The 25,354-nt window shown below is 39.3% G+C and overlaps 1 protein-coding gene and 1 pseudogene across 2 annotated transcripts in view; both read left to right on the top strand.

Moving 5' to 3' along the window:
• The first annotated feature begins 4,606 nt into the window (after positions 1-4,606).
• Positions 4,607-13,990, top strand: LOC149143568 (uncharacterized; annotated as a pseudogene).
• Positions 13,991-17,959: 3,969 nt separating this feature from the next.
• The window catches only part of LOC149143567 (uncharacterized), an 87,757-nt gene continuing 80,362 nt past the window's right edge, over positions 17,960-25,354 (top strand). The window contains exon 1 of one of the 2 annotated variants that reach the window (XM_089453260.1): positions 17,960-19,479. In XM_089453260.1, the coding sequence (XP_089309386.1) occupies positions 18,131-19,381 (1,251 nt within the window). In that variant the 5' untranslated portion in view covers positions 17,960-18,130 and the 3' untranslated portion in view covers positions 19,382-19,479. The remainder of the gene's footprint in view (positions 19,480-25,354) is intronic. The other variant, XM_089453259.1, reaches the window with a different exon arrangement.

The raw sequence follows: 25,354 nt of genomic DNA, 5'->3' as shown, positions 1-25,354 counted from the left end.
AATCATAGATTTCTAATAAGAAATTATAATAAATAAAATATGGTATTTAGTTTTTATATTTTCTAAAAAAATTAATATATTATGATTTTATGTTATTTGATAATTTTTATTTAGTTATATAAAACATAAACTTTATATTAGAATTTTATGTTTGCCATTTTTTTTATTAGTCATTAAAATGACAATATATATAAATATAATATTAGTTGACAATATATTTTTTTTATCCATTACTCTATTAGATTTTTATTTAATAGTTATAAGTGTACATTTGGTTAAAATTTCCACATTAAATATTCTCCAATTTATTTGGAATTTGTTTGTAAATAAAATGTTTATTTCTTTGAAATTGTTGTATCAAATACTCTTCCATTTATTATAATTTTTTAAATTTTGATCTAGAATATGTTTATATTAAATACTCTTTAATTTATTATATTATTTTTGAAAATTAATATGAAATATATAAAAATAAATTATGAATATATCTATAATGTGTGTTTTTTTATTATATTTGAATAAAGCTTTTATCAAAATTTAAAAAAATATTCAGTTAAAAAAAAAAAAAAAACAGACCATATACTCGAATCTCGTCAATGGATGGCTATTGTAGTTGTCTTTAGTCGTGTCACCAGAGGATGAGAGGATACACAAATTCATGTCATTTACACTCGGACCCCATGGATACCTGTATCCATTCTACCAGCACGGGAGCCAAGATACCATAGCCATGCACTGCAATTCCACGTCAGAAAAGCGACGAAGATCTGCGTTGAAACCATGATGACTTTCTAGAAAGAGGAATTCAACAAGCAGAGCAAAATTAAGCTCTCAATTGGCGAACCAACCCACTCCAAAGCAACACTAAATCATGCTTACGATGCAATTGAAACTATCTGGATGAACAGAACGGTCCCCTAGCTTGTTCTTACCATGGTCACATGAACGATAATTTTGTTTTGTCTAGCGTGCGTTGAGACTAGAATTTCTTGTGGGTGCTTGTTATTTGAATTGATAAGAGGATTCAACATGTGATCAACCTTTATGCTATTTTTTACGATGTTTTTTTATTTCAAGAGATCACTATAAAGCAATCTATTTTGTGACATCATTATAAAGCTTACATAAATGATAAAATCAAAGATTATGTTTACTTGAAAACTAAAAACCCCAAAAATGCTCCAAGACAAATAAAAATGACAAGAACAACAAGTAAATAATATTTTAAATTAATCTCTTTGACGATATCAAGTCGGAGTGAAATTCTCCCTAGCAACTGACTGGCACATAAAAACATGTTAAAAAATTTATCGACTTATATACAACATGTGATAGTAATGACAATTTCATCCATAGTGTGTTAGTAATTTACTTCATATTACTTACATTAAATTATCCAACAAAAAAACAATTAGTCGATTCTAGTTTTACTTAGTTTATGAAACTGCAATGAGACGACATAAACAAAAAGAAAAAAAAAAAAGGGGATAATATTTGCCATTAGCTAATTATCCATTTTTGTCTCGAAAGATTTCACGATTGAAAGAAAGAATTTGTGTAGATTTCTATGGGATTAAATCGTGCTCTCGAGGCTGCCAAGGGTCATAACCTACCAGTCGAATTTTAAGAAACATATTTTCTTACATACGATTCATCCATTATTTAGGTTAGTTTTTGAACAGGGATTCTTGAAGTTTGTTAGTTTCTTTGTCAAGGATTCTTGAAATTTGTTAGGTTTCAGCTATAAAATTCAGGAATACAATACACAAATGCTGCAAACAACGACCAATTAAAAAAAACTCCAACATTTTCTCAAGTAATTGTCATTTTAGATGGGCCTACATATATTGTTATAATTTAATTGTGTAGTCGCGTCAACCTGCATGATTTTTTTTTACCGAGGGAACCAGGCTTATCTACAACCTACATGTTTTTGAAATTCTACTCCAATGCCAGCGTGATTCCATTTTTGCAAAACATCATGACAAATGTAACTGTCGTCAGCATGCCTTATGGAAACTAAATTGTACATTTGGTGGCCATGCAAAGCAGGTGCTATTGATTCATGGCAAAGACACATCTCACATCATTCAAATTCGAAGTAACTGCATCTTTTCAACGTCTGTCCTAAACCACCCCCAAACTCATGGAAATTTCTTTTGCCAAGAATGTAAACAATCAACAACTGTGGGAAACTCCAATGGCTAGGATCGTGTGAACTAGGGTAGCTAGTTCTTTGCATTTTAGAGGTCACGAAGATGAAGTTGTCTTGCAATGGGTTTTAATGGAAACTGTACCCCCGAATCAATCCTACATGTTAGAAAAAAACCCTGCTGCGCGATCTCTCGGCCCACGGCCCTCATGGCTCCTCCGAATCCAGCGTTCCAACACTACGCGCAGGTGCAGGCTGAGGCTCAGAATCAGGATCAGGAGCAAGCCCATCCCAGGGTGGAGGAAGTAAACGTCCATGCCTTACTTCTGGCAGCTCCAGGCATTCCCCAAACCCTTTATCAACGTTTATTCGACAAGCTTCCCACGGAGACTTTCGATAGAGGCAACTTCTTCCCGATCGAACTCTGCGAAGATGGCAAGCAGTGGCGCCTGGTGCTGTCCCGCAATGCCATGGCCAGGGACTCCAACGTCTTCCTCATCGATCAAGTGTGGCCCTTCCGGCCCCCAGACGCTCGCAATCAGGAAATCTGGGTCTGCGACGCTGTCAGCGGTCGATGGGCAATCCCCTTTAACAGATCTGCTACCTCCGCCCCTGGGAGAACGCTGCAAGGAGCCGGGGTGTTCACTTCTAGTGGGGGAAGGTATAAAACCCCCAGATCTGCCATTGATCAATCAGATCGGGCTTTCAATAGACAGATCGGCCAAGATCTTGCAGGTCTGATACCCCGGACGGAAAATAGCCATGACAGATTTGCTCTTGGAAGCACAAGAGGCCCTGGCACTATGTCTAGGCACTTCTTTGACTCCTTTCAGATCCAAATTTCTCAGCCTACAGGCAGAACCATCCTGCAATGGATCAATTCCTCAGATCTGGTGTTGAATCTCAAACTGGATCTAGAACGACGGATTGGGATCCCTTCAGGCCATCAGAGACTTCTCTTTCAAGGCAAGCAACTTGAAGACCTTCTTCCCCTCTCTTCTTACAGCATTTCCAGGAACAGCTCTTTGGTGGTAACCCTTCGTCTGAGAGGAGGTGCAGCGGGACAGTCATCCTCTGCTCCTCCTTTCTCATACAAAGATGCAGTACACTCTGAGAACCCCAAACCCCCGGAGGTCCTTAAATCTAAGCCCTTTTTGGTTGATAAGATAGATGAAGCCCCCTCTGTTGAAATCACCCATGATGATCTTGCAACCCAACTTCAAGAATTTGCAGAAAGAGCCATCATTTGCAGATTTAATGGACTGTGGCCATGATCTCAGGATCTCTATGCATGGATCCATGCAAACTGGACTCATCATTGTAAGATCAGTTTCTGTTCAAAAGGTTACTTCATTGTTCTATTTGATAACAGTAAGCATTATAAAAAGGCTTTAGAAGAAGGCCCTTGGTTCATGGGAACTGCAGGGCTCTTCTTGACTCCTTGGTTCCCAGATTTTGATCCAGCAACTGCAGTCATTACCAGGACACCTGTATGGATCAGGCTTCCAAATTTACCTGCCCACTTATGGCATACTGTTGTATATAGAGCCATAGGCAACACCTTGGGCAGTTTCATTAGGGGAGATTTCTGGCGGGAAACCAAAGGTCTCTACACATATGCCAGAATATGTGTGGAGCTGGATTTAAGCAAAGGACTTCCAGACCAAATCATTCTCAAGATCAATGACTTTGTTTGGACCCAGAATCTGGATTACGAAAACACTGCCTTCTGCTGCCGCCAGTGTCACCTAACCGGGCACCTGCAGAATTCTTGCCCATCGCTGCCTGCAAAATCGAAAAAGGGCAACTTTGCAAAGACCAAACCCAAGCGTTGGACCCCTTGTCCTCCGTCGCCAGCAGTGAGTTCTGATTCCTCAAGCTCGGAAGATGAGGAGAGCGATGCAGAACCGGACCAGGCACCTCAGACGATGGATCCGTCCACTGATACTCCTGCGCACACCACTGTCACAACAATCTCCCAGAAACGCGTCCATGAGACCTCCTCTTCTGAATCAGATAAGGAGATCCCCCTGTTGGAGAACTCCAATCTTCAAGTTGTTTTAGCTCATACTCCCCAGGATGGTTGGATAAAAGTCAATAAAAAGAAAGGGAAAAAACATCGTGTTGAGAATTCTGCCCCTGTGGGGTAAATGTCAGTTTTTGCTCTCAAGTTAATTGTTGTAGCTCCGTGAATGGTTCACCCCTTCTCCGGGACCGAGGTTGATAGTTTCATCATTTCCGGTCGGCCAGTTTCTTGTCTCTCTTGATTGTACTATATTTTACTCAATAGAAATAGTTTAATTTTACTGAGAAAAAAAAAATCCTACATGTTACATTACAGAAAATATTATTTCCCCTGATACTTCTTAGTGGGGTTATTTAATACGCAGTCTGGGCATAACTGGAAAACGACAGTGTAGTTTCAATTTGTACATGCAACGGCCATCAATTTTGTATATAAATAGCCCCTGTTGCCTTTGGGAATGTGAAAATGGGATGCCAGAGATTCATGGATTTCTGATTAGATGGGCATTTCCAGAATCAAGAACTACTTGTTTCTATTATCGGGTTTGATTTTCAGAGTATTGTAAGCTTAACAACATATTTGCAATGCCAATGCCAAAGGCTATTAGGAGTTCACTTTTGTATTCAACATGGCTTGTGTCGATGGTGCTCCTCATTTCATATTCCCAACAATTACAGTCATCTGAGATTCAAACTCTACTGAGAATTCAAAAGCTTCTGGAGTTTCCTATGGCATTGGATGGCGTGAGAAATACAACAGACTTTTGTGGGCTTCCTCCTTCTCCATCTCTTACAGTTGTCTTCCATGAAAACACCGTAACCGAGCTGCTTATTGTTGGCAAAAAATCTTCTCCTCCTGCTAATGCTGCATTTTCTGCTTCATACCAGACCTTATCACCAGCCTTTTCAATAGATTCTTTGTTCATCACACTCACCAAGCTCTATAGTCTCAAAGCTCTGTCCTTACTCTCCCTGGGCATATGGGGTCCTCTTTCAAGCAAGCTGGACCGCTTATCATCTTTGGAGATGCTAAATATAAGCTCAAATTTCATATATGGAAGCATCCCATACGAGCTCTCTCGTCTGAGAAAACTTCAGAGATTCATACTGGATGATAACATGTTGAATGGAAATGTTCCAGACTCGTTCAGTGCTCTTCCAGACCTAGAATTCTTGAGCTTGAAGGACAACAGGCTAAGTGGGCATTTGCCTCCTTCACTCAGTAGCGTGCAGGCACTCAGAGTCCTAGTTCTATCGGGTAACGATCTCTCTGGTGATTTGCCTGATCTGAGCGTCATGCCAAATCTCCAAGTACTAATTTTAGAAGGCAACAAGCTTGGACCCAACTTCCCAATTCTTGGAAAGGGGTTGGTTCGGGTGTCCTTAAGCAAAAACAGGTTCAGCGGTTGCATTCCAAGTTATCTTAAAACATTGAATCAATTACAGGATCTCGATGTCTCATTCAATGCTCTAAGTGGGTTAACTCCACCCATTTTATTTTCCTTGCCAGCCATCAAGCATTTGAATTTGTCAAACAATTCCTTAGGGGGAACACTTCCTCCCAATCTACCTTGTAGGAACAATATTGGGTTTGCGGATATTTCTGAAAATTATTTGGCAGGAGAGTTACCTTCGTGTCTAATGCCCAAGTCCAGTCAGAGGACCGTTAAGTTCGCAGGAAATTGTTTAGTGACCAATGTGCAACCTCAGTAAGATTCTTACTATTGTCAGGTTGCAGAGGCCGCTGATGTGTCCAAGGAGGATCCTAGAACCGATAAAAATAAAAACATTTTAATTGGGATTGTGGGGGCAACTGTTGGAGGGGTGGCAACTTTAGTACTTTGTGTGGTTTTGGTGTTGCTTAGAAAGTCACGATATAAGAAGGCAATTAAGCAGAATCAATCAAGAAAACTAGTGCCAGAATGTGCTAAGAAGGCAATTAAGCAGAATCAATCAAGAAAACTAGTGCCAGAATGTGCTTCGAACGACATATCATCAGAATTGCTTGTCAATGCAAGTGAGTTGTTTTATTTAAAGTTTTTATATGCGTCTGTTTTTGTTTTTACTTTTTGGTGATTAAATTTTCGAAACTGGTTTTGATCTGGTATTTTTGTTCGCCACTGGTATGTACTTTGTGTGTCAAGTAATTCAGCTCACTTATACTTCGCAGTGTAAAATATATGCAAAACAAATTTGTTTTAATGTGGGAAAATTACTGGCCAATATGGCAAGTATTGACTTGAGATACTCTACATACTTTGGAATATTGGACACCACCATTATGTAAAAGCTAGGGACACTAAAAAAATCATGTCTCTCTAGGTCCTCACTAAATGCCTAAATCAAAATCAAACATTGGCCTTAAAACCAGTTGATATCATAAATACCAGAAAGTTTGAAATTAAATGTTGCCCCAAGGAGTGAGCTAAAGCTGCATATCATCTTAAAAATGTAAAAAAAATAATTTTGCAATAACTACCTGCCATATAGTGCCCACGGTACCACCGTTGCAGCTCATTTATGATTTGTTTTCATTAAAAAAACTTGCACCAATATTGCAGTAGAGACGTAGAATGAATGTATTTCATATTAGGTTTACTGCACCCTTCTTTTTCATGAAAGTTTAAATTTGTGTTGAGTCATCCATGGTTGTTGCTTGTTGTAAAAAAATTGGATATCCATAAAATTAAGGGACTTGATGTTAGAAAACAAAACTCATTTCCTCAAATTTATGACTAAGAGTTCAATAAATCGAATCGAGTCAAAGAATGTGCACTGTCAATTGTTGTTTCGAGCCTGTCAAAGGTTCTGGATCACTATCCTCTTTTCTTATGTGCTACCCAGCCAAAAACTATGTGATGGTAAACGAATCACTAAACTTTCTTCTTATTTGCTATTCAACAAAAAGCTCTCTGATGCTAAATGGATCATAATCCTCTCTTTTATGTGCTACTCGACTAAAAACTCTCTGATGGTAAACACCTAAAACCTTTTTTGCTGCTTCTAGTTTTTTACAATCCGTGACCATGTTTCTCTGTTTCTGTCTTTGATATGTCACATATTTTACAGAGCTACAATATAAAACAAAAGAAGCTTCATAAATGAACCCACAATGCAAAAGACTCTGAGTCACTTTTGAATTTTTTGTTAAATAAAATGAGTGCTTACTTTTGAATTTTCTGTTAAATAAAATGAGTGCTTACTAGATTCTTGCTCGCCCACAATGCAGAAGACTCAATGTTGCTTTCAACTTTTCTGTTCAAATACATAGCCAAAGAGGGATGGGATATAAAACCAAAAAGACTTCATAAATAACCCACAATGGAAGAGGCCATGTGTCTCTTTTTCTGTTAAATAAAATGAATGCTTACTGGATTTTTTTCAACCGCTGATAAATAAAGTTAACGCTTACTAGATTCTTTCGACCTAGAATGGAATGTTCACCAATTCCTTCTGAGCATGGTTTTCTCTCAGCCAACAATACGTATACCTGAACGAGAGGAACCATACACAATGATCCAGAGGCAATAAAGAGCAAAGAAGCGCATTTATGAGTAATGTACCTTAATTAATTGGCATTATGTGTTTGGACATAACATTAACATGGCCATATGATTAAGTTAATAATTGTTCCCTCCAATGCTCTGAAATACATTGGGAGAATCACTTCATTAAAGCCGAAAATCTTCTAAGGATACTACATCATTAGATTTCGAACTCTTTGTACCAAATTTGTTTAGGAGAATCATTTCATTAAAGCCTGAAATCTTTATGATACTATAGGTTTCAAACTCTTTTTTCGTGCTAATTTCGTAGCTAGTGGATTTCATTGATTTGCTTCATTTGCTGCTAAGGAGGCACAACTATTTAATCGGGTAGCTTTCGAACTCTTTTTTCGTGCTAATTTCGTAGCTAGCGGATTTCATTGATTTGCTTCATTTGCTGCTAAGGAGGCGCAACTATTGAAGATTGTCTGGATTGGTTGTGCAGAAGTTATATTGGAGTTGCATTTAATCAGTGAATTGATTACCTCGAAAGACAACTTGCAACTGAAATCCATCTCAATGCTCGTAATGAAAATTAACTGCTTCGTAATCGATGATATGATTTCACACATTGTAGATTCAATTTTATATCTTATATAACTTTTTTTAATTACATTAAAGATTAAATTTATAGTAAGAAGCAATAAACTCTAATGTATATAAAATTTATGCATATTTAAATAAGTAGTTATTGAAACATATATTTATTTATTTGTAAATAGTTATAAAAATTATTTATAATAACATGTCATGTCACTTATCATTTTGTACATGGTGCAAATGAGTTGTCATTATTTAATGAGGAATCTCAAGTAATCATTACTAAATAAGGGAAAATCCTATTTCCACCACTATAGGATCATTAATGCGCTCTTACATGCGCGGGAGATAGACTTTTATAACACGCGCAGGGGTAACGCGCCGTTTTTATTTTTATTATCTAGTTATAAAAGTCTATCTCCCGCGCATGTAAGAGCGCATTAATGATCCTATAGTGGTGGAAATAGGATTTTCCCTAAATAAGAGTCCCTCTTTTTTGCACCAATAAGAAATTAAATAAATTTAATTTAATAATTGTAAAAAATAAATTATTTATAAGCTCTAATGTCCACTTTATATGTTATTCACAAATTTTTGGTCAACATGAATTGAATTAAAAGGTCAAGATATTTTTGATTAGGTTATACCCTAGTAAATAGCTATAAAAATTATTTACAATAAAATGTCATGTCACTTATTATTTTCTACATGGTACAAATGAGTTGTCATTATTTAATGAGAAATCTAAAGTAATCATTACTAAATAAGAATCCTCTCTTTTGCACCAATAAAGAAGTGGCCCAATTCTAGCAAGATGCCCTGCATCCATGGGCTTGGTAGCAGCGTGGTAGACTATGTTATCTCCGATCTCCCTCTATACAACGAAATAACAAATTTTGACATCTTAAACGACCACGAGCCTGACTCTGATCATAGGCCTTTACTTATAACTCTCAATTTTGTCATGCATAGAGATCCCATAAAAGATAATCCTTATAGCCAAAAGAAGTTAATCTTTGATAGAAATAAAAAAGATCTTTTTTTAAATGAATTAAAAACTAATTTGCTTTCTTTATCTAGTATAGACAACATAGAAGATCTCTATCATAATTTTACTACAACCCTCTCATATTCTATTAACAAGTTCTCAATTGAAGTTTCAAGTAATAAAAGAAATAGCAAAACCAACCCATGGTATGACAAAGATTGTAAAAGTGCGAGGAGAGCAATTAAGGAAGTTGTTGATGAATCTCTTAAAATTGACAAGATAAAAATATACAAAGCCCTAACTAAAAGGAAAAAAAAGGCAGTATATTCGTAAAAGACAAGAGAATCTCTTACACCTCTCTAAGGTAGCTCCTAAGAAATTCTGGAGGCAGATTCTAACTAGGAAAACTAAAGATAATAATAAAATTGCTTTACACGACTGGAATTCCTATCTTAAAAAGCTTTATGGATCTCCAAACATCATGGATAACTTTGAAACCCTGCTCACAATGAAAGAAGTTTCCTCATTAGAAGACATTGATTTTGGGGTTAATCGCTTAGCTAATGGGAAAGCTAAGGACATTGAAGGTTACCAGGTGGAAATCTTAAAAATTGGAGGTCCTGTCCTCATCCCCCACATTCACAAGCTTTTCAATCAAGCGGTCAAGCAAGGGTTCCCTAAACCATGGACTCAAAGCCTCATTATCCCTATTTTTAAAAATGGGGATACAAATAACCCCTCTAATTATCGGACAATTATGATCAACCCTCTCCTAGCCAAGTTATATGGTATTATTTTGGAAAGGAATTTGAGCATATGGCTTGAAAGTGAAGGTAAGTGGGCTAAATGCCAAGCGGGTTTTAGAAAGAAGCACTCAACAACATACCACCTCATTATGCTTAGGATCATTGTGGAGGAATGCCGCAATGATAAATCCAATCTCTTTTGTTGCTTTGTGGACTTTAGAAAGGCTTTCGATACGGTTCTTAGAAACAACCTTTGGAACATATTAGAAGAGCTAAAGGTTCCTTTTGAGTTGAGAGCTGCCGCTATAAGGTTATACGAGAATGTAATTGCCAAGTTAAAGAGCAATGAGGGGTGGTCGAAAGATATTAAGTGTAATATTAGAGTTAAACAAGGTTGCCCCCTCTCCCCTACCCTATTTGGCATTTACATCGACAAGCTAGAAGGTTGTTTAGAGGAAGCAGGATGTGCTGCCACGATTTTAGTTGGGATAGTCATCATCCTTCTTCTCTACGCTGACAATATTGTTCTTCTCACAAGGTGCCCATTTGATCTTGATAAGCAACTTATACTTCTTAAGGATTTTTGCTCTACCATGGGTATGATTATTAACACTAACAAAACAAAAGTTATGATTATCAAATCCAAGAAGGACACTTACGCTAATTTTATGTATGACAATAGTAACTTGGAGGAAGTGTCTTCCTACAAGTACCTAGGAATTGATATTCATCACAAGCTCAATTGGAACTATAGCATTGAGAAAAGGATTAATGAGGGATGGAAAACTTATTTTGGTCTTGAAAATAATTGTAAAACGACAAACCTCATAATGTGGGATAGAAAGAAGTTCCTCTTTGAAAATTTAGTCACTCCGGTTATCTTATATGGATGTGAGGTTTGGGATTGTAGCATCTCTAAAGAATCCTAGAGAAAGATTGAGCAAATCCAAAAGCGTTTTGTAACGTATAACCTCAATATTAAAAGCAACACACCCTATCCTATTCTCCTTATAGAAGTGAGTCTTTCCCCTATCGAAAGCCTAGCTATGACTAGGCTTCTGTTGTACAAACACAAACTCAATAACATAGGAGACCATAGACTTCCTAAGCTAGCTTTAAATTCCAGCCAAAACCACCTAAGGCTCAAATGAGGTTGGTATAAAGACACCAGGGCCTGGTTAAACCATTGGGAGATTGACGAGAATGTTGCATTGCAAAACATTAATAACATTAAAAATATTGTTACTTCTAAGTTCAAAGAAAAAATGTGGTGTGAGAAAGATTTAGCAGCTAAAAGAAAATTAAGATATTATAAGGAGGTCATCAACCCCACCCTAGAAGATCAAAAGTATCTCTCTGTTTTAACTAGCTCAAAGAAGAAAATTAATATAGCCAAGATTAGAATGAACTCTCATGAGCTCCATAGTGAAACAGGTCATTGGGCAGTTCCTAAAACACCATGGATGGAAAGGTTCTGCCATCTTTGTGAGAATACGAACATCGAGGATGAAAATCACTTCCTCTTAGAGTGCTCCGCGTACAACCACATTAGATCTCAGTTTCAAAATCTTTGTTGCAATACTGACCTTCCTAGCCTTTTACGTTGTCAAAATTACAGTGAGCTCGGGAGGCTTCTCTCCGAGCTTTTTGCGCATAGGAATAAAATCTTAAATCAAACTAAATAATTTGTTTCTTTAGATCCGATAGACCAAAGTTTGGTGTAGACGTTAACCATCATCATCATCAAAAATTAAATAAATAAATTTAATAATTAGAGTAGAAATTAAATAAATTTAATTTTATAATTGTAAAAAATAATTTATTTATAAGTTCTAATGTACCGTTTATTTACAAAATTTTTGTCAACATGAATTTAATTGAAGGTTCCGACCGAGATGAATAATGTTTATTTTGAGTATTTGCAACAAAACCGTTTTCACCTAGAGAAGCGCTCTGCAACCTGGAGAGGGTCGAGCGCTCTGCAACCTGCGAGATCCGCTTTCTGCGCGATCTGAGCCTGCGAGCACGCCCACTATTCACGCGTTCTGAGCCTGTGGGGGTGTCCGCGGAAGTCCTACTTGGAGCCTGCGAGGGAGCTCGCGGCAGGATCCGCTCTGTGCTGGCGGGGGTCCGCCGAGGGTTCGGCTTCAGGCCGCGGTCGCCCTGGCTGGAGCTTTTGGCTCTCCATGGAGGAGCCATCTCCCCTTCCTCCTTCATCTTCTGCAGCAGAGGCCTTCAAAACCCTGTTGGCCTCCCTACCTAAGAAGAAATGCATGGAAGCAGCAAAGTTTGTGAAAAGACTTGAAGACATCCCTGAGATCGCTCTTCCGCCAGAAGGACCGATCCAAGTAGCACTTTCTCTGGCAGATCGGGCTCTGGTTGGACAGTTTACAGGACTTTGGCCTTCCCCGAAGTCGACCGAGAACTGGGTAGCCAGGAATTGGGCACCTCTGATCCAAGAAAAGGTAACCTCTTACTTCCTCGGGAGAGGATATTTTTTGTTCGAATTCTCTGCAAAAGAAGACAAAGATCTCATTTTCAGGAATGGCCCCTACTTCATGGGCCCCCAAGGGCTGTACTTAAACAAGTGGACGCCAGACTTCGATCCGGCGGTGGATGTGCCCACAACGGTCCCGGTGTGGGTGAGACTCCCCAATCTCCCAGCTCATTGCTGGAATTGGGATTCGTTGAAGCATATCGGAAATACCTTAGGAAAATTTATAGACAAGGCTAATAGTAAGGATTAGTACGATTGTGCAAGAATCTGTGTGGAGGTAGACCTGGAGGTCAGACTTCCGGAAGCCATCAAAATAGTTGTAGGTCCCTGGACTCATATACAAAAATTGGATTATGAGCAGTTGCCATTCAATTGCCGGAAGTGCCACGTCTACGGGCATTTTTCTAGGGACTGCCCGTCTAAAGGGGTGGAAGAAAAAGGAAAGGAAGATGGATGGAATCAGGCAAAGCGATCCAAAACTGCCCATAAGAAGAACACAAACGGAAGTGCCAAAACTCCTCAAGAGGGGCCTGCTCAAAAACCAGCCAGGGAAAGCCAAGGAAATAAATTTGAAATCCTCGGATCTGAAATCATGACCACGCAGGAGACAAAAGTTCCAAAGGAGGCCTCCCCCCTTAAAGCCTCCCCCTCCATCAAAAGCATTCCAGAGAGATCCAAAGAGAAGGCCTCAGAAGAAGAGGAGGAAACCCAAGAGTCCGAGGAATCGGAGGAAGAAGGGGAAATCGGGGAATCTCAATCCTCTCCTAGAAGATCTACAAGAGGACGCAAATCGGCAAAAGAAAAGAGAGAACAAGAAACCTATAAGGACAAGCTTCAGGGCAGCCAGCCAACGCTAGAGAAGCTTCTAGCTAAAACTCCGAAGATGACTAGGATTCAATCCCAGGGCTCTAAGGGAGCCCACCAAGGCAAAAATAAATGATGAAGATAGTCTCCTGGAACTGTAGGGGAATGGGTACCACAGCTAAGGAAGAAGCAATGCAGAGCCTAATAAGATTGGAATCCCCAGATATCCTCCTCATCCAGGAGACCAAATTGGAGGATGCAGCCTTCCTCCAAGCAAGCAAAAAATTTTGGAATAAAAATGGAGCGCATGCAATCTCTGCCCGCAGAGCATCAGGAGGGCTTGGGTCGCTCTGGAACACAAATAAGTTTTCATTAATCTCTGAGTCCCTGAATACCCATTGGATTTTTTTAAAAATGCAACATTTAGAATCAAAGGAGATTATTTGTCTGTTCAATGTGTATGCTCCTAACAATGCAGGTGAGAAAAAGAACTGTTGGGACTCCATCAAAAGTCTGGCAGATCGAGAAAATTTGGAAAATATAATTATAGCTGGAGATCTAAATCTCACCCTCCTCGCATCAGAAAAAAGAGGAGGAAGCATAGTCAGGGATCCAACAAGAGAATGGGTGGAAGACCTCATGCAAGACTGGGATCTGCTAGATATAAAACCAGTCACAGGCACGTTCACCTAGTCAAACAAGAGAGTGGGACCGGGTCATATAGCGGCAAGACTTGATCGATTTCTTGTTCAAAGCTCCTTCCTCCTTCTGGGTTTAGAGGCTAGAATGCGTATTCTTCATAGTAGTGTCTCAGATCACAAGCCTATCAACCTAGATTTGATATCTACTAAGGATCTAGGACCTATACCTTTCAGATTTAGCTCTCTATGGACCAAAGAGACAGATTTCTTGCAAAAAATCAGAGATTGCTGGAAAGAGCCAGTCAAGGGCTCCCCATTCTTTGTATGGGAGGAAAAACTTCGCAGAGTTAAAAGGATGCTGAAAGGCTGGGTAAAGACCTTGCCCAATCCCGCATTAGAAAGGAAAAAAATTCAAATCGATATGGAAAATCTTCATCTCCACCTGGAGGTTGCCGAAATCACCAAAGAAGAACTAGACAAGGAATATCAGCTCCAACAAAAATTCCATAGGGCTTGCCTGGCAGAAGAAGAATTCTGGAGGCTCAAGTCAAGGAGTTTATGGCTCAAGGCTAGAGATCGAAATTCCTCCTTTTTCCATAAGCAGGCTCAAGCTAGAAAATGCCGAAACTCTATAACAGAAATTAAAAATGATAACAACACGCTAAAAGACTTTGCCAGCATCAAGAGGGCAGCGTCAAACCACTTTGAGAAGATGTATACTGAGGACGTGGAGGCCAGCCTGAACGACAATCTGATAGACACAGTCCCCAAGCTCATCACTGCAAAAATGAACCAGGTTCTCGAAGATAAAATCACCACAAATGAAGTTAAAGAAGCTCTCTTTGCAATGGAGCCCGATAAAGCCCCGGGTCCAGATGGATTCACGCCCAGATTTCTTCAAACGTGCTGGCAGATAGTTGAGAAGGAATTTATGAAAATGATCCAAAAGTCTCAAGAGTGCCAGAAGATTGGAGGCTGCACAAACTCAGCATTCCTCGCCCTCATTCCTAAAGAAAAAGGTGCTAATTCTTTCAATAGATTTCGTCCTATATCCTTATGTAACATTGGATACAAAGTGATCACAAAGGTTATAGCAAACAGATTGAAGAAAATCCTCCCTAAAGTCATCCCGGAGAATCAAGGCGGCTTTATACAGGGCAGGCAGTTGGTAGATAATTTCATTTTGGTCCAAGAGGCGATCCACTCCAGTCTTCGTTGAAAAGAAAAAGGTATGGTTATTAAACTCGATCTAGCCAATGCATTTGATCATGTAAGACATAGATTTCTATTTGATGTAATGCACAAACTTGGTTTTAGTCAAAAATTCATCAAGTGGATCAGAGCTTGTATTTCCGAACCCTGGATTGCACCTTTAGTGAATGGCAGGGCTGCAGATTTCTTTAAAGCATCGAGAGGGCTGAGGCAGGGGTGCCCTCTGTCACCTCTCCTCTTTGTGTTGCAGGCCTCTGTCCTCAGTTTTCACTTAAACAAGAAACAGCAAGATCAAGAGATAGGTGGAATGTGCATAGCTAGGGGGATCAAAAGCATCAACCATGCCCTCTTTGCAGATGATACTCTGCTTCTTGGGGTTGCATCTCATTTGTCGGCAAGTAAATTCAAAGAAGTGCTGGATGACTACTGCCAAGCATCGGGCAGTGAACTGAACAGGGGTAAGTGCCATTTTTATTGTTGGAATATTTCAGCTGCTGCTGCAAGTTCTATAGCCAAATGCCTAGGCTTTGCAGCTTCAGTATCTTGGACCTCATTTAAGTACCTTGGGCTTCCCATCTTCCATAAGAGGGCGCTAAGCAAGGATTGGCTCCCACAGATAGAAAAATTCAAAACAAAAATGCAGGCTTGGGGGTCAACTTGGCTCAACATTGCCAGGAAATCAGTGCTTATCAAATCCGTATTAAGCAACTTGCCACTCTTTAATTTCTTTGTTCTTTTGGCGCCAATGGGAATTATCAAAAACATGGAGGAGCTTACTAGAAAATTTCTTTGGAAAGGAGGTAAGAATAATGAGAAGAGACTCTCCTCAGTAAACTGGGAAACAGTCTCCAGGGCACTTCAGGAGGGAGGATTAAATTTTAAAAATCTAAACACTTAGGGTTTAGCAATGGGAGCCAAATTGATTTGGAAGACCATAGCGCCAAAGCCAGGATGGGTTCAGCTAGTGCTGTGGAGGAAATATTTCAGAGGCCAGAGGCTCCGGTGCCTGGAGCAGCCCAAAGACCATATTCGATCCCCTCTCAGTAATCTAATTTTTAAAGTGGGGCCAATTATAAGAGATAATGCATATTGGATACCTGGGAATGGCAAATGTATCAGAATTTGGGAGGATAGCATTATGAACAGGCCTCCTCTAGTGCATTCGAGCCTCAGGAACGAGCTGAAGGTGCGGATGGAAGAAGCAAATATTAAAACGCTCTGGGACATATCAACTTGATGTGGAGACAACTGGGCGGGCTGGAAAACAATCAATGTGCCATCTGCGTGGTTGCCAGACTATGAAACGCTGCTACAGATGTTACATGGAGCAACACCTCTTCACGCAAGAAGGAAAGACTCTAGAGGCTGGGGAACGAAGCAAATTGGGTACTCGGTGGCTCAGGGCTATGCTAAAATCATGGAGAGACCCCACGTTCCTCCCAACTCGACGCCCTGGACTGGTATCTGGAATTTCTCCACCATTCCAAAGATTGATTTTTTCCGCTAGCTGCTATGCCACCAAAAAATTCTAACAGATGATAGGTTTCAGAAAAGGGGATTTCTAGGACCATTAAGATGCACTCTATGCAAAGAAAATCTAGAATCTGCTGTTCACCTTGCACTGGAATGCAAATTTACAGGTCTAGTCTGGTAGGAGCTCCTTAGAACTTCGAATTCTATGCCCATCTTCCCCCACTCAGCCCTGGATTTGTTTGTTGGGTGGTTGGCCAGATATCCAGGCCCAGGCCCAAAAAACAGGATCATCAAATTAGCATGGAACGCACTACCCAAATTTATCAGCGGGCAAGTCTGGTTGGAGAGGAATAGAGGGATATTCAGGGATAAGGAACATAACTACAAGCTTGTTGCAAATACAACTAAAGGTCAGCTAAATGAGTGGCTGAGAGACAAAACTAATGACACAAATCTCAGCCAGCATGACATCGAGTTCGGAGCAGCACTCAATCTAAATTTCCAAACTTCGAAAATATCGCCCATACGTCTCAAAGACTGGCAAATAAGGAAAACTGAGGAAGAATTTCAAGCTTGGCTGTTCAATCAAACACTCCCCTCTCTGTTCTTCGACGGGGCAGCCAAGGGAAATCCAGGTTTGGCTGGAGCAGGAGGCCTAATTATAAACCCAAAAGAATCTTCCATCCACAGGTTTGCATGGGGTCTGGGCCACACCACAAGCATCCAAGCTGAAGTCATGGCTCTGTTCCAAGGGATCAAAATGCTTAAAGACCTGGGGCACACAGAAGCAATTGTTTTCGGAGATTCCCAAGTCATCATAAATGCAATGGTGACCAATACAAATCTGGCAGATCTTCGACTTGCAAGGACAATCTCAAGAATTAAAGGCTTGACCAAGCTCCTAAGACTGGAATTCTTCCACATCCTAAGAATCAATAACAAGGAAGCAGACGTAGAAGCGAATAAGGCAGCCCAGTTAGACGCTGGAACTATTCTGAGAGAGATAACTAAAAATTTCTATGTTTTTCCGTCTTTTGCTAAAGAAGTTCGTTTGTATCTATAAGCTTGGGAATTTAGCAGAAAAAGTCCATGGGAAAAACTGTAAAAAGACGCGATTCACAAGCGTTTGTGGCATGATCAGCTGGTTGGAAAAATATCAAAAAACCAGTCTCAGCTTTTGTAACCGAGTTCATGGTATTTTGCCCGATAGTTAATGAAAGACATAACCATTTCTGTTAAAAAAAAGAAGAAATGTTTATTTTATTTTATTTTAAATTTGTTATTTTATCTCGGCTATTAACCCTCTAGCATATTTTAGGATGAAGAAATATATTTCAATTTATTAATATATCGATACGAACGAAGACGAGCAGGTTGTGGTTCATCAATGCAGCGTTGGGGTTATGAGCCAGGAGTGTAATCGAGAGGCAACTGATCATTTCCAATTGGCGAACTCAATTCTGTAACAGCAAATTGAAAAAGGAATCAGAGATTCAACGCCCCAGGGATGTATCAAACACCGAACAGTCCATCTCTATGGCTCTCTCAGCGTCCAGACGCTCCTTCACAGATGACAATAACATCAACGGTCAATTATCCATCCAACGGCCCTCAACGACCGCAGTTGAAGAAACCTCACCTGCAAAATCCTCCTCCTATTCCTCAGAATAATACTGGCCTTGCTGTACGCACAAGGAGAAGAAGAAGAATCCCATCTTCTCTGAGGATCTATCAGCCCAAGCTCTTAAACAGTGAGGAGACCGATGTGATCTCTTACAGCAGGAAAATAGATAGCCTCTGCAAGAAGGGCCAGACTGCTGAAGCAATGGAGATATTCCGGGAGATGGAGGAGAAGGGCTTGGCTCCGGACTCATTCACATACAATATTCTCATCAATGGCCTCTGCAAAGACGCTCAGCTGGAGTTGGGTGTAAGCCTTATGGACAAAATGCAGGCCAGGGGCTTTTCTTCCACGGTGGTCACTTACACAACTCTCATCCATGGCTTCTGCATCGCAGGCCGGGTGGATGCTGCCATGGATATCTTGGACGAGATGGAGCGCAGAGGAATAACCCCCAACACGGTCACATTCACGGCCCTCATCCAGGGGCTCTGTGACTGCGGGGAGGTGGAAAGGGCCGTACAGGTCCTGAAAGAGATGAAGCTCAGGGGCAACGAGTGCAGCCCCAATGTGGTCACATACACTCAGCTCATCCACGGGTTCTGCAAGAAAGGGCTTTTTAAGATGGGCATCGAATTCCTGGACGAGATGATTATCAGTGGCTGCTTTCCCAACAATGCTACTTACACGGCTCTCGTTCATGGGCTATGTCAACAGGGAAATTTTTTTGAAGCTGCTGTTCTTGTGAACGAGATGGTGGCCATAGGCTGCGAGCTCGATGTTGTCATCTACAATTCTCTCATTGATGGGCTCTGTAAGATGGGGGAGCTCGATTTTGCCAGAGAAATGCAGGTTCTCATGGTTGAGAAGGGGGTGGACCCTGATGTTTTTACCTACACCAGTTTGATTCAGGGGCTCTGTGATGCGGGTCTACTGGACCAAGCTATGGGGTTGATGGAGGAGATGAACGCTAAAGGAATTGCGCCCAATAGCGTGACTTATACTACTCTGATTAATGGCTTCACCCAGGCAGACAGGACTGACCATGCAATGCAGCTGGTCAATGAAATGAAGAATAATGGTCTTATGCCAGCTGGGGACATCTATAAAATATTGTTCAAGAGTCTTTACACTTAATTCATTCGCTTCAAGTGGGCAATATCAGGAATTTGGTTCAGTTTCTTGATGTTCTCCGCTGCGAGCAGTTATTTTGGGTAAAATTTAATAATTATCTGGTAAGTGTGAATCTCTTAGCATTTTCTGTAATTTCAAAATGTTTCATAAATATTTGTGGATATATTTGTAAATATTTGTTTCAAGGCTCAGAATTTTATTTTCTATTTATAGACAAATTTGGCACTTTTTCATACAAAACAATTTGATCCAATAAAATTTTAGGGCTAGCAATTTTTTTATGATCCTATAAAATTTAAGGCTGGACAGATGTTTTGAATTGAGGATTTTTTTTTCGAAAAAAGCTTTATTTTTCAGTTTTGTTTTGTTTTGTAATGACGAATTTTAAGATACATGTTGGTAAGGGATTAAGCTATAACTGATTCACTTGTATGATACTAGAGAATGCAATTTTATAAAATCAGGCCCTTCCTATTAACAAAGTCTGAGAGATTGTCCAAGTTTTCTAGTGACTGGCATAGATCCATTGTTTTTTTTTTAACAATAACGGTTATGGATTTTTGATATCAAAGAAGACAGGTTGAAGGGGGGGGGAGGCGGATATGGGCTGTGACTATAGCTGTACAGTCCATTAGAAAAATGGGGCTAGCCATAGTGGTGCAACGTGTTGCCTTGAGTAACATTGGTTTTGGCCCTGGGGCATGAAAGCTTTCCTTCTTGACTGCCTTTGCCTGATAGTCCGAAGACTTTTAAACTATCTGACCAGTTGCTTGCAAAGCAAGATACATTGGAAGAACATACCTAAGCATCTTTTGGAGAACTGAGGGTGCAGCCTAATTTGGCCAGCAAGGATTGGGATCCCAGAGCGTTGTTTCTATCTGCATCTCTTTCTGGCAGTTTTTTCTTCTACTGTTGACCTCTAGTGAACATATGCGAGATGAATGAAGGGCAGGGCTTCTAGTGAAGGATTCCCGCATAAAGAGTTCTCTTGGTCACATCTTCTTCCCCTTTTCTGATTGTAGGCTCTTCTGAGGGGGGCTTCTTTTGCTGATTCACTAACCTTTGGACCTTGCTCTTCCACATATAGTGTGATATCCTCCTCTTCCTCTTCCAGTGCTTCAAACGAAGTTGCCTTCTAAACATCCTGAAACTCTTCTTTATTACTTGGATCTATAACCTTGAAGCAATTTCCCATCGGAGCTGAGGCTTTGATTTGAGATGGATGAAGCGAGGGCTGCCCTCTATTTTACCTATTTCATTGTTTGCATGGGCTGCTCTACTTAGTGGGAAGCACTAGATCCTACTAGGCTTGAGGAGGCTGCCTTTCTTGCAATGCTTGGCAAAGTGGCCATATTCATGGCACCAGTTGCACTTGAATGATCATTACTCATAGCTCAATTCCCGAAGATGGCATCAATTGTCTAAGTTCAGCTGGATAGCCCCATGTAGACCATTTTCCATATCCACCTCAATGTATATGCAGGTGCATGCTTACTAAAATTAAAATGCCTTTGGAGCCACTATAATAATATACTTGCTACTATTGTTTCCAATTAGTTGAAAGGTTGTATCATCTGAGAGTATGAGCGGCAGATCTGGAAGATGAACACGATCTTCTTCTGGGTTGAACTCTAACATCCAATGATTCAGATATAGCCGTGAAGAGCCTAGAAAGTAGGGACCACTTCTGAAGATGAGGTTATTGGCTTCCTTCAGCTGAAACAAGAAAGCCATATACCCTTTGAAAAGAAAATGTTAGATTTTCTAGACCATGGTAACATATTATATATTCAAAGAATCTCCTAAAACCCTAGGTAACTTTAAGCTTTACATACTATCAAAATTGCTATATTCAAATGATAGAAACTGAAAAACAAAATATATAACAAAATACCCACAGGTCTATCCCAAATCACATCTTTGTCTATTATGGCCAAAAACAAAATAACAAAGCTGTAGACAAATCTTACTTCCTTTCTCTGAATTGAAGTAAGACTAACTACTTAAACTCTACCATAAGCTCTCTTATATTGTGCAAGGTCATTTCAGGTTTACAATAAAAACAAATCCAACCATTAGATCATTTCCCAATCCTTGATCTCTTTCTGGTTTTGGGATTAGCATTGCCATCTTGCATGAAGGAACTATCATTAAGCAAGCACTTCAATAAGAAGAATAACCTCCTCGGGACTTGTGCACTCTCCCTAGAACTATGTTTCCCTCACATGCTTTATCTAAAGCTAGACAAAAACAACCTGAAACCAAACTTTCTTAAGTCCGAAAATCATTTGAAGTTGGTCATCATATAGTTTGTCATCTATTTTGTCACATTCTTAGTGGGGGAACATTGGCTTGTAGGGCTCCTTTCATGGGCAAGTCCCTCTTTGGTGAATTGGGATCCACAAACTTTCAAAGCTTGTTGGAGACCTTAAACAATTGCTTTTGGGGTCAAAACTTTGCAATTAAAGTTTCAACCTCTCAACACTCTTCTACACATTGAGAGCTTTCCAATGGTGCAAAAAGACACCTCAAATGATGTTTGTATGAAAAAGTTATGATTCCCTAATGTTGACTTATCTTATTGATCACCATGACAGTAAGTGGATGCGTTGTCATTTCAGATTACTCACACATGTGGAGCTAGTCACTTGTGAACTTTCAAGAAGATTCTAGACGGTTTATAACTTAAATCTAATTAGGAGTTAAGGTCTACAAAAACCCTAACCCTAACCCTCGATGACTATCAACTATGTTAAATATTGAGCTGCTAGGAAAGAAGGGGTTTCCATTCTTATTGTTTTGAGTGTTGTCCCATATTAGAGCAAAGCATTGTGAGTACAAGCCACATTGTCCATGGCAACTCAATAGTGAGTGCACTTTCTTTGTACTTGCATTTCATAATTGAGAAGAAAAAACCAAGGCATAGGTCTCACCTTCTAGCTTGGTTGTTTGGATATTGTGTTTTCCTAGGGTACACCTTGTGTTGATTATGCGGATGATGTGTTATTTGCTTACCTTCTTTCCTTTTAGTTTTAGTTTAATTCATTGTTTTGTGCATTAAGATAGTTGTTCATCAATCCAACCATAACTACAAATAAAGAGAGCTACTCTTTTCAAATAGAGTCTAGCTCCATCTTCTTTTATTGTAAATTAATAATTGTTCCCCTAGATATACTAATCTTTCCAAGAACAATGATAAAATAATATTGGAGTCTTCTAGATCCATGTTTTTTTCAAAGGAAAACTAGATAATAACAATATCTTATAACCAACTCATGAAACAAGTCAAACAATGATAAGACAATGAGGTGGTTATGCCATGTGTATCCTTCCAAGGTAGATTCCTCCAAAGATAGTCTCAAAATGGGCAAATCTTTGCCCTATGTGCAAGGAATCATCCCCCATGTGCATACATTAATTTCACTCTTCCCAAATAACCAAAATATTCAAGCAAGAAAGGTAGGGTGTTTCTCAAATAGTTAGTCAAAATGTAGTGATAATTTTAATGCAATAGAGATGTAACCATCATAACTCACTCATTTTTTGTCAGAATTTCTATTTGACCACAATTTGGAATTGCCGTGGCCACATTGCATCTAATGGCATTGATTTGGTAGAAATTTGGGTACTTTGGCAAAAGATAATTGCTTTTGAAGCTAGGATGTTGTTACAATATGCAATGAAATCCCATATCTAGGGTTTTGAATCTCCTAGATCTTTTCCAATATGAAAACTCCTCATCAATGGCATGGAAAAGAGTGCAATGATCAAGAAAACCCTTTAGTAGTGGATATGTGCCTCTAAGATGAGACATCCTTCTCCAACCATGAATAAATGTGCAACAAAGCTTCTAAAGTGGAATGTCCTCAACAATAATTATACTTATGAGTGCAAGCAACCTCCTCAAGGTGGGCATCTTCTCAAAATTGGGTATGAACCATGTCAACATTCCGAAGATAACAAGTGTGAGATCTCTAGGTGAAACGTCCCCTCAATAAGGCATAGAAGAGTGTGCAAAGTGACCTTAAATGGTGGATGTCCTCCTCAAATCAAGTTCCAAGTAAGTGGATCCATGAAACGAATCATCAAGTGGAATGCCATTGATGCTCAACTAACTCCATGAAGAATGGGGCAACCCTTTACCAATCCAATATAATGACATGATGCTTTAACATGTGTACACGACATTCCTGTAGAAATGGCACATATGAACAATAATGCATGAAACAATGTGCAATATGACCTCATAAGGTATGAAAAATGTATGAAAAAAGACAAGGTATGAAAAAATGTATGAAAAAAGACAAGGTATATGTCAAGAATTCTATGCCATGATGATGCCAACCAATTGAAGCTACCGATATAGTGTCCCTTTAGCCCATAAGTGCTAGGTGCTTCCATCATGGGAGTCTTATATTCTCATATACCATAAAGGAAGGCTAGAACATCACATGACCAAGTGCAATGCTATCTCTCTATGATAAGCAAGTATACCAAACAAAACACCATCAGGACATCCGTCATCATATCATCCATCAACTATTAACTGGGGCATGGAAATCATCAATTGGATTCGCAACCCCTAGGCCATCCAAAGTTCCATCAACCTATAAACTTGCATTTTTGATGAAAATCATTGGAGTAGTGAAAATGTCACTAATGTGGCCCTCACTAAACAGGGGGTAACACTAGCGATATTAAATCTGAATCTAAAGCAAAAACCAAAACATTGCATAATAAGAGATTGTATAATATTATAAGATTTGTTGTGATGAACTATTTCAGTGAATATTCATGACAATTTACAAATCAAATTGGTATGAGAACATCTTTCTTTGGGGTTTTCTGGGAAGTTGTAGAATACAAGAATTGGCGTAAGAAAGAAGTCTCGAAAGCCTAGCCATGGTAGATGAGCACAATAACAATCCATGAGTTGAAGGAACGATTTTCAAAGCTAGAAGCACAAGTCACTAACATCTCTCACAACATGGCCATTCTGATGGTAACTCTAGAGAACAAGTTTAAATGTTTTAGGGAGTTTGGTTGCTCTAATTGAGAAGTTGGATTTGATGGGACATCTAGAGATAATGAAGACCCAAAAATAAAAAAAAGGGCTAGAGACAGAGAGACCAAGTTCCCGTGACATCACTTCTTCAAAACCTTTGTTTATAGTGGAAGAAAAAGTGGATATCAATCCCTACCAAGGTGAGATTGATGCTATTAAATTGAATCAATGTTTAAAGATTTCATTTGCCTGACTAAAGTTAGAGGACCATGTCTAAACTTGGTGGGAAAGTCACATGGAGACACTTAGGCTAAAGGGTGATTCGACATTAACCAAGTGGGAGTTGTTTAAAACCCTCATTAAGTTCTATCTCTACCTAATTGGGTATAAAGAGAACTAGTGGATATGTTGGCATAACTTCTAGTAGAAGTTAGGGCAAGGTGTGCAAGAGTACATTATCAAGTTCAAAATAAATGACCCTTATGTTGGATATATTTCCTAAAAACTCAGTTGTTGTCTTCAAATTCTAGAAGGTCTATACAATTATTTAAGGAATTACGTGATGCTCTTTAAACCTAGGACAGTTGATGAGACTTGTGTACAAGCACAATATTTGAAGAATATGGGTAAGAATTATTGAAATATATAACTAGGCTCAGTCTTCATAATGACATATGTAATCATGATTTCAGATATTTGATGTAATGAGAAAAATAAATTTATTATTGTGGATCTTGAAGGGAAATTTATTTTTAGGTCAAGCTCCCATTGTGAGCTCCTAGGGCTTGTCATTGAGTCTACAAGTCATTAAGTCATTGTCATGTATGAAATACCCATTTGGGGCATGTTACATATTAAGTCAAAGATAGAGTCAAAAGACCCTTTAAGACCTTGTCTAAGTACTACAAGCAAGACAACCTTCAAAAAGGAGAAGTCAGCCTCTCTAGAAGGACATGTTGGTCTATTAGGGT

This window comes from Pinus tabuliformis, chromosome X (genome assembly GCF_031772625.1).
Source record: "Pinus tabuliformis cultivar Carrire ecotype Pingquan chromosome X, CPIR1, whole genome shotgun sequence".
NCBI lineage: Eukaryota > Viridiplantae > Streptophyta > Pinopsida > Pinales > Pinaceae > Pinus > Pinus tabuliformis.
The sequence above is the reverse complement of the archived record's forward strand: the minus strand, read 5'-3'. Positions and strand labels throughout refer to the sequence as shown.